The sequence below is a fragment of the Castor canadensis genome, chromosome 8 (assembly GCF_047511655.1).
Source record: "Castor canadensis chromosome 8, mCasCan1.hap1v2, whole genome shotgun sequence".
Lineage (NCBI taxonomy): Eukaryota > Metazoa > Chordata > Mammalia > Rodentia > Castoridae > Castor > Castor canadensis.
The window spans coordinates 11,063,238-11,073,156 of record NC_133393.1 but is presented as its reverse complement, the minus strand read 5'-3'; the positions used below and the strand labels follow the sequence as shown (position 1 = coordinate 11,073,156).

The 9,919-nt window shown below is 37.9% G+C and overlaps 1 protein-coding gene across 2 annotated transcripts in view; it reads right to left on the bottom strand.

Annotated features, from left to right (window-relative positions):
• Positions 1-39: 39 nt before the first annotated feature.
• The window catches only part of Pla2g7 (phospholipase A2 group VII), a 35,460-nt gene continuing 25,580 nt past the window's right edge, over positions 40-9,919 (bottom strand). For both annotated transcript variants that reach the window (XM_020182549.2, XM_074082002.1), the window contains exons 5-12: positions 9,795-9,888; positions 7,644-7,712; positions 6,921-7,044; positions 5,978-6,091; positions 4,850-4,941; positions 3,391-3,561; positions 1,110-1,258; positions 40-654 (exon numbers count right to left, since the gene is read on the bottom strand). In XM_020182549.2, the coding sequence (XP_020038138.2) occupies positions 512-654; positions 1,110-1,258; positions 3,391-3,561; positions 4,850-4,941; positions 5,978-6,091; positions 6,921-7,044; positions 7,644-7,712; positions 9,795-9,888 (956 nt within the window). In that variant the 3' untranslated portion in view covers positions 40-511. The remainder of the gene's footprint in view (positions 655-1,109; positions 1,259-3,390; positions 3,562-4,849; positions 4,942-5,977; positions 6,092-6,920; positions 7,045-7,643; positions 7,713-9,794; positions 9,889-9,919) is intronic.

The window sequence follows — 9,919 nt, the reverse complement described above, 5'->3', positions numbered from 1 at the left end:
CTTACCATGACCAAAAAGTCAAAGAGAAACACTCCCAAATTCTACCTAGAAGGGATGCAACAGGTTTCATTGGTGTTATGCTGAGCCTTTTTTTTTTTACTCCTTAATAGTACAAGGCAGTTTTCATGTGAGAATTCCATAGATACGTTCAGTGTATTTTCAGCAAGTTCACTCCCTCTGTTACATACCCTTAAACACCTCCTTCTTCCTCCCTCCCTTTTTTAAAAACAGTGTTTGGCATTAAAGTAATTTAAAAGCAGGTTTTAATTTTGACACTAAAAAGGATAATATTAGTAAAATTATAATTTAGGTTGGTAATGATTTTTGTGTGCACTTTTATTTCTTTACATTTAAAGGGGAAAATGCTTAGCCCAAACCTATCAGCATTCTGATTATAGCCCACATTTTAAAATAGGAGTTATTTTAAAAAATGCATTGAGATAGGACACACATCTCTCTCTCTCCCCCTCTCCTTCACCTCGTCTTTTGGACAATTTTTAAACGAGGTTCTTTAATCTAAATTCTGTTTCTGTATCCCTGTAGAGTTCTGTAGGGTGGGGGGTTGGGTGGTTGTGTCAAAGGGAGACCCCGGCTTAAGGTTCTCATCATTTCCTTCCATCAGAGAGTCCCACCGATCAAAATTTTTATGAAGTCCTATAAAATAGAAACAATAAATATATTAAACGTTTGATAGCACTAAATGTACCTCTAGGTGGCACCATAGAATCACAGCGGCACAAACCACAGTGATTATAAAGGCAAGTAAAAAGAATTCTGTGTCAGCTGCCCCAGGGTTGCTTTAGCAGAGGCACAAAATTGAGAGGAGGGAGGTGCCCTGCTGTCAGGTATCCCCCAATATGGGGGATAAGTCTACCCATGCTTCCTGGTGGAGAGACTTCTTTGAGCCTTAACAAGTAGAAGTGCTTTCTATGATAAATGGTACACAAAAGCAGCAAAATTTACTTCCTCAAATTTTCATATTCAAATTGATGACACTGCCTTGTGCCAATTAGAAACAGTTATAATGCAACTAATGCTGAGTGAAGATGAGACAGTTTTATCCTGAGAACCACCCCATTTAAATCATGACAGAATATGCTGCTTCTTACCCAAATACTTTTGTAAGAATGCTAATGAAGCTTTGTCGCTGAGGGCAATGGCTACATTTGAATCTATATCTCCTTTTAATGTAAGCTTCTGTCCAATTATTTTACCAGTTGAAAAAGTGAAGTCAGCAAAATTCTGATGGACTGAACCCCTGAAAGAGAGAAAGGAGACACCTGATAATCACGCTGCTTGATAAAATTGTTTTTGTAGTGAAAAGTGCAAGAAAAAAATGCCTGCCTGATTGGTCTATTTACTGAAAATCAGGGAAACAAAAGTTGGAATTTATCTCCTTAGATGTATTCAAGGGTCACAAGCTATTCATTTAGAGCTCCTAAAGTATAACTCCTCTTCATATCTTGATTTTGAAAGAAATGATTCCCACTTTTTAATGGACTAGATTACTTACAATCTGAGAAAATGGACTGCTGTATGTGTTGAGAGCCTGCCACATCCATATGTGATAAGCCATGTATGTGTCACATATCTATGCACACACACGTGTGTATGCGTGTTAAATCCAAACACACTTTAGATTAAATTGACTTTAAAAAAAAACCCTTCCAGGTGTAGTGGCATGCACCTGTAATCCCAGTACTTGGGAGGCTAAGGTGAAAGGATTGCAAGTTTGAGGACAGGACAGTCTGGGCTACCTAGAGAGACCCTGTCTCAACACCATCACCATTAACAACAAAGAAAGTGTCCCCATATTAAAATGTAAGCAACTCATATTCACACTGCTTTCTAAATTCATTGACAGCTAACATCAAATAAAATGGCCTTTTGGGGTGCTCATTTTGTATTACTTCTGGGAGAATTAGATTTACACATGAAAATAAACTAACTTGAAATCCTTACCTGACCTCCCTCACAGTGTATCTAAGCTCTCTCAATCCTACAAGATCCAACTCTGATATCATCTCCTCTAACCACCCTTTACAGATGGAAAAGACTTCCATTCTCTGACCCCATAGTGGTTATTGCCTATACCTAACAGTAGTCCCCCCTTACCCAACGGGGGGATATATGAAATGTAAAATTACAGAACCCTACATACTATCTTTTTCCTGTGTATGTGTACATCTATGATAAAATTTATAAATTAGACACAGTAAGACTAACAACAATAACTAATAATAAAATAGAATGATTATTATTTTTGAGACAGTCCCACTATGTAGCCCAGGCTGGCCTCAAACTTATGATTCTTCTGCCTCAGCCTCCCAAGTCCAGGATTACAGGTATGTACCACCATGCACAACGAAATAGAACAATTATAATAATATACTATAATAAAATTATAAATGTGATCTATCTACCTTTTCCCCTCCTTCCCTCCCTTCATGCCTCCCTTTCTCTCTCCCTCCCTCTCTTTCTATCCCTGTCTTTCTCTTTCCCTGTCCCCCTTTTTCTCTCTCTCAAAATATTTTACTGAACTACACTTAAACACAGCACTGTGATACCATGACAGTTTATCGGATAACTGAGCTAGTACTAAGTGACTAACAGGCAGGTAGTGTATATACATAGTGTGGGGGCACTAGAGAAAGGTATGCTTCACATCCTAGGCAGGATGGTATAAAATTTCATTGCACTACTGAGAAGGGCACACATTTAAAACTTATGAATTGTTTATCTCTGGAGTTTTTCCAGTTAATATCTCCTGACCATGGTTGGGTAACTGAAAGCATGGAAAGGAAACTGTGGAAATGAAAAGTGATGATAAGGGGGGCCTCGTGTATATGTATCCTTTGTTCCTCTTTCTTCCTGAAACAGAGTTCAGATAGGAAAGAGATACATTCTATCTTTGCTTTGTATTATCTTGGTGGGAGTTCAAAGCTTTTTCATATCCAGGAGGAAGAATGTTGCTAATATCCAAAGGCACCCCATTGTAGATTTGGGGAATATGTAAACTCATACCTTTTTCGCAATAGGTAAACATGATAAATGATAGAACTTTTTCTTTTAAAGAGTTCCTAGCTTGGCCGAGTGATGTAGCATTTTGTCCTTCTATCCCACCCCCCAAAATGTGTACTCATGTTTTAGATGTGTTTAGGCAGGAGTTTAGATAAAAGTAGCATATAGCTTAATGCAAATTTAAATTACCAGTCGATGCACTAAGCATATTAGCACTGCTAAAAGTATTTTCATTTTTAAAAGAGTAAGTCTAAGCATTCTTAGAAACTGAGATAATCTATATTGCCCTTATTGAAAGTCTGAACAACCAACTCAGCAAATTTGTAATGGCTACTGTTTCAGACGATGAAATAACTCACTGATACTTACTTGATAGTAATCATTTTTCTTTCTTTGTCAGGTAGGTAGAATTTTTTCATTTTCATGGTATCACTTAAAGACTGGAATGATGCAGAGTTGATAAAAAAGAGGGGCTGAGGGACTTTGGAATGCATCTCCTCACCCACTGGTAACATCCACGCATCAAGTGCAATGCCACACCTAAAGATATTAACAATAATGAAAAAAGCGCTGGTTACACATTGGGCAACATAAGGCCTTCTAGCCACACCAGTTTGTCATGGGTGATCTCACTTCAGTGTGAGGAGGGGATAGTATTAGTTTTATGAGGTAACAGACCTTATGATTATATAATCAATTTCTATAGGAGGTATTTAAGAATTGCAACCTATTAAAAGACCCTTAAAATTTTTTTATTATTCATTTTTGTTAACATTGTTTTCTAAACTTAAGCAGTAACTTTTTCAGAACTGTGGGGTATTTGAAAAAGTACAGTACCATTTTCCCTGTGTTTCCAGAGCATTTGGGCACTCCACAGTATATCTATTATACCTTTTTCAGAATAACAAGATACTCTGGACCTTGTTATAGTTAGAGGTTTTTCACCTAAAAAGTTACCAAGGGGTTGAAGAAAAGTATACGAAACATCATTTGAAAATGTAACTAACTTTTTTTTTTACAAGTTTATCCTGTTTCCTAATCTTTTGTAGCATCCATCTGATGTGATAAATGGATAAGAGAACTCCCTTACATTGAAACAGATTTTAAGAAATTCGAGGTGAAATTTCACAAATGATCCTGCCCACATTCTGAACAGTTAGTTCTATGAGCTGTCATTCAAGAAAGAAAAATGTTTCTGCAAGTTAGAAAACTAGGGCCTGGTCTGACCCCTGTCCAAACAACTGTGTAATTTTAGACCCAGCTCCACCTTAAAGATGGTGAGAAGAAAGCGAATTTAAAAAAAAAAGTCCTATCTATTGGGGAAGTCTGGAAATACTGTAAGAAGAAAATTTTATTATCATAACCATTGTGTCACAGAAAAGATACCTATAAAGACAAATTTCCATGAGACGTGATAGCACACCAGTAATCCCAGTACTTAGGAGGCTGAAACAGGAGAATCACGAGCTCAAGGCCATCCTGAGCTACACAGCGAGTTCCAGACCAGCATGGACTACACAGTGTGACCCTATCTGAAAAAATCAAACAAAAGTTCCCAGTGAATATGTTAAGCCCTTCACTAAATAAATAAGAACAGCTGGGAGATAACATAGAGGTAGAAGAGTTTTTAATAGCAGAAAAAGTGGTTTCTGCCTAGGAAAATTTATGTCAAGTACTAGATAGAGGCAAAGGAGTGCGACTTGGGGACCCCAAAGTATCCCTTCTTCACTAAGAATGTGATAAAAACAAATAATGTCTCACATGTGTTGTCTTGCCTCCTCTACCAATAATTTACTGTACTCTTGCTTTCTTGGTCTTGTTCTCTTACCTGAATCTCCGGTCTTCACTAAGGGTATGAATAACTGTTGCTCCACCAAAAGAATGTCCGATTATTGCTATTCGACTCCTATCAATAGAGCCCTGTGTGAAAAAGCATGATAAAAACTCAACTATCTCTTATGTTGTTAAAAGAATAGACTAAATGATTTTGTCAATCATAAAATTATTTCATAGGTATGGTTAAGTACTGTGATGTCTTCTAAATAGAATTACATATACACATGCCTACATATATACAGATATTTTACACACGTATATATAATTCATAAAAGTTCAGAAGTAAACTTAATAACCTTTCTAGTAAACCATACTGGAATCTTCAAAATCCTTTTCCCCATGTTTATTATTCATTCCATGAGTATTTATTGAGCACCTGATCCATGCCAGACATTCTAGTCTCATTTTCCATGAGCTCACAGTCCACCAGAAAAGAAAATGATACAGATGATAAGGAAATACCATTCAAGTGTGCTAAGGAGGGCACATGATAGCTCACTCAGGCCCTGGATGGGCACCTGGGTCCACACAAGCTTCATGGAGGAGGTGACCCAACGTGAGTCTTGAGCATAAAGCAGGAGTTAGTCAAGTGGAAGGGTGTGTTAGATCAAGGGGACAATATGTACAGAGGGATGGAGACAGGAAAGATAGACTGGTTGAGGGATAGTCAACTCTCATTTGTATCTGGACAATAGACCATTATCTTATTCCCAAACCAAACTACTAGCTCCCTCTGCTACCTGCACACTCCATCCCTCCAAACACATTTGACTCCTCTCTGATATTCTTCTGACCCTCCCAAAATTTTGTCTAAAACTTTTGACCAACTTTTCAAGATTGGGCTTTAAAATGTATAGGAGCTGTCTAAGAAACTAGAATATTTCCCCTGAGGTATGAAGTTGAACCATAGGAAATTGCCATTTTTAGTTCAAAAGTGACCATTGGCAATGTCATTTACAGTTCAATCTAATGCATTCTTTATTGTACTATAATTTGCCTGTATTGTTTACGTATGTGAGTTGCAGCCCTTTATCATCTTGTGCCTTTTAAGTTAGCAGAAATTCAAACAAAAAACAATAAAGAATGACAGGTCAAAGGAAAATGCCTTTTTAAAGCTCACCTTGAATTGTTCCAAATCAAAATCTAAACCTAATACGTTCTTCACTGGCGCTCCTTGATCAATGTCAAGTATCAAACTGAGAGCTTGGGAACATTCCTTTGCTCTTTTCTGTACCTAGTTATGATTAGAAAAAGGAAATGACAAAGTTAACTATTTTAACACTTTAAAGTTTGTATAGACGTTGCATATAGGAAAAATACTTAGTTTGTTACACTGAAAAACTAAGTGAAACTGATTAGAATTCATGCTATCACAGTGACATGAGCATCAGCTTTGTAGGTAAGAAGAGCTCAGTTCGAATTCTGATTCTGTTGCTTACCTACTGTGTGACTTTAGATGATTTACTTAACCTCTAAGGTATATTAATGCCTACCTCAATGAAACGTGGGTGGGCTTAGTGCCATACCAGATATAACACACAGAGGCACTCAGTATGCTTTATCTCACCTAATTATCCCAATAGCCCTATAAGACAGATACTGTCTATTTTGTAACACATAGAAGCACAAGAAGATTAATTTGCCCAAGAACACCCTCTGCAAAGCAATGGACCCAGAATTCAAACATAGTTGCATTTCAAGTCCTGAAGTCTGAACATCATTGTATATCACTCTGTAGTCTTTTTCATATTGCCCCTGGGAATGGGGCTCTATTAATTGAGTTTCTATCACCTTTGAGATTCTAAAATTAGAAGTACTAATACACGAGAATTCTGAATATTCACTGCATCTCCCAGGATTTTTGTGTTTGCCTTAGTTTTTACTACAATCCAAATAATTTGTTAAGAGAATTTTATTACTCAGAGAATCTTCTGAGAGATCTTTTGGTAATGGAAGGTAGGAAAACTAGGAGCATAACCTGCTAGGGGCATATGTATTAAGTGTCATCACTTTGCTCATACTTTTAGGCCACCAAGCTACCTTCTCCTCTCATTGAAATGTACCTGCTCTTTTCGTACACCCTTCGCTTCCTGTTGTGTTGGGATTACAAGGTAATGCCAAGACCTGTTCCTCATTTCTGCAGCAGGCTGGTCCTCAAAATAGTAAGTTGCAGATGCAGATCCATCTCTATAACACAAACAGATTTAATTACTTATATGTGTTCCTTCCTTCCTCATTTCCTCCACGTTCCTGTACTCCATTCCTTGACTCAATTTGCCTCTGATCTTTTGGTTTCTCTTTATCTTCTCCACTCTCCATGTTTTTTTTAATAAAAGAGGACCCTAAGGAGCTCTAGGAGAAGGATATTGTTGTCCATTGTTCAGTTAAATGTTAAGACCCACTCAATCTGCACAGTTCTCGGAGGCAATGTCGACCATATTGATAATTCACTCTCTGGAATCAAATCCCAGCATTGCCATCTACTAGCTGTCTGACTTTGGGCAAATTTCCCATCTCACCTTCATTTCCCTCTTCCTTAAAACAACAACAATAAGTACCCCATAGGACTGTTATAAAAACTAAATGAATGAGATGGTGTAATGAAAAACAGCACGGCATAAACACCCTTGAAATGTTATTGTAAAAATACTATCTAATTCAATCCTTCTCATCATGTAAAATTTCATTAGCATATTTTATAAGATAATAGATAGTTAGAAGCATAACTATAGGCATCGACATCCTCTATATTTGACTAAAGAACCCAGACACATCGGGTAGCATACCTGTGTTCTACAGCAGCAACTATAAACCCATGAGAGGCCAGGTCAATGCCAATAGCAGAATAAATAGTCCTTCAAAACAAAAAGAACCATTATGATTACTAGGTGATTACAAGTAGGGGTGTGCTAAGGAAACCGCAGGCCATATTACCACTGCGTCAGTGCTCTGGGATACCCTTGAAAGCGCTATTTCTCAATGGGAGATGATTTTACCTCCTTGGAGATATTTGACAATGTATGGTGGTGCCTTCATTATCGTCATTATCACCTGCTGCCATTGGCATCTGCTAAGTAGAAGGATACTGCTAAACACCTATAGTCCACAGGACCACCCTCCAAAATAAGCGATTATCTCGTCTTAAGTGTCAACATAATGAGGCTGAGAAACCCTGGTAGTGTTTACAAATAGTTTGGGGTTTTAAAAAGCTTGATTCTGTCACTTACCAGATACATGATTTTAGGTAATTACTGATTTTTGTCCTCACCTGTAAAATGCAATAAAAGGCTAACCTTTAGGATAGCTGTAAGGTTTTGACAACAGGATATATGCAGTAGGTAGATAAGAGAATGGGACTTCAATCTGACCACTGAGTTTGAATCCTGGTTCTACCACTTATTAGTTGTGTACCTTGGATGGGGCACTTATCTTTTCTCCATCTTGATTACTTATCTGTAAAAATGTGATGTTTTAATAGTGTGGTACTCACACGGAAGGATTGAGTGAGTCGACATGTCATCAGTGCTTATAACCCTATCTGAAACAGGGTAAATGCTTAACACATGTTGGATCTTACTGAAATGAGCGGACTGAGTGAAGAAGTTAAAAACATGTGCTAACAATTGCATTTGTGTCCTCTTCTAAGCCTTCATTCTGCACAGTCTTGTTCTCGCATCACGCATTCATGAAACAGCCACAGAGAATTAAAAAGGAGGTGCCTTGTAACTATGCTGTCTACTGAATATACAAGACCTTTTCAGAAGGGGGAATGGTCTATCACAGGGATTGGAAAACCTTTCTATTGAAGGTCAGAGAGCAAATATTTCCAGCTTTGTGGGCCATACAGTCTTTCTCACAACTAGTCAAGTTTGCTGTTGTAGCACAAAAATAGCCGTAAACAACGTGAAAACTGAATGGGTATGGCTGTATTCCAATAACACTTTATTTATAGAAATACTTGGCAAGCTGTATTTGACTCTCAGATTCCAGTTTACCAACAAATAATGTAGTAGATATCAAGTATATAACCAGACTACAATTAGAGTGCGGAAGAGAATTCTTTATTGTAGGTGCTGCTCAAGTGAACATACCTAAATGCTATGTTTTATTTCCTGAAAGTCTTAAAATCCCCTGAGGTCAAAGGAGAGGCAGTTGAGAAAATGGAAGAAGTGGAAAAGGGGGTGGTTGTTATGAAAATGTGCTCCTCAGATTTCAGGCTATAGGAGTGTATTTAACTCAAGATCCTGTCTAACTCCTACCCCTCCAGAGCCATTACCATGTTCAAATAGAAGCTAAACTGTGAGATGGCACAATTTGTATACTGGCATGAACACATGCTTGTGAGATGGGGACTTTGTCAAGCAACTTTGAGCCTAGCATTCCCTCTGTTGGCCTGGCCCATCTTCTTTAAAAAGAAAGAAAGAAAGAAATAAAGAGAGAAGGAAAGGAAGGAAGGAGTAATGTCCTGCCATCAGAGACTCTTGTTATCTACTCCTTTCTCTCTTCCCATCTTCCCTTTCCAGGTGTCCAACCTGTATCATGGTCTGAATGCTCTCCCTGTCTTTTCCTGCTCCTTCTCGATCTTTCACAAGTATTTCAATAAGTGGCTTTCACAGCTAATCGACTTCTGGTGTCTGTTTTTCAGTAGACTGGAACCAATGCAGAGGACGATTTCAAGAGCATAAATAATTCTAACATAGAAGTACAAGCAAAAATGTAGCATCCTTCTCCTCTATTGTAAGGCATATCCCCCATGAGCTAGAAGGAGGAGACAAGCCAGAGTCAGGAGTAGTCAATAGATCACAGCCAACTCTTCAGGAACCCAATGACAAGGACCAACATGACATTTAAAATTTGTTACTCTCTTTTTGGAAAAAAAAATGTATCAGTCATTGTGATCACTAGAGGTGAAAACTGCTTAACCTCTCAAACAGTACCTGAATGCTCCAAGACCATGTGAAAAAACAATTAGTGGGTATTTTTCACCAGTCCTCAGTGGAGAATTCCAGTTTGCAGGAACTGTTGATGAACCTAGACAATAATAGGAGATAAGTTAGTTTCT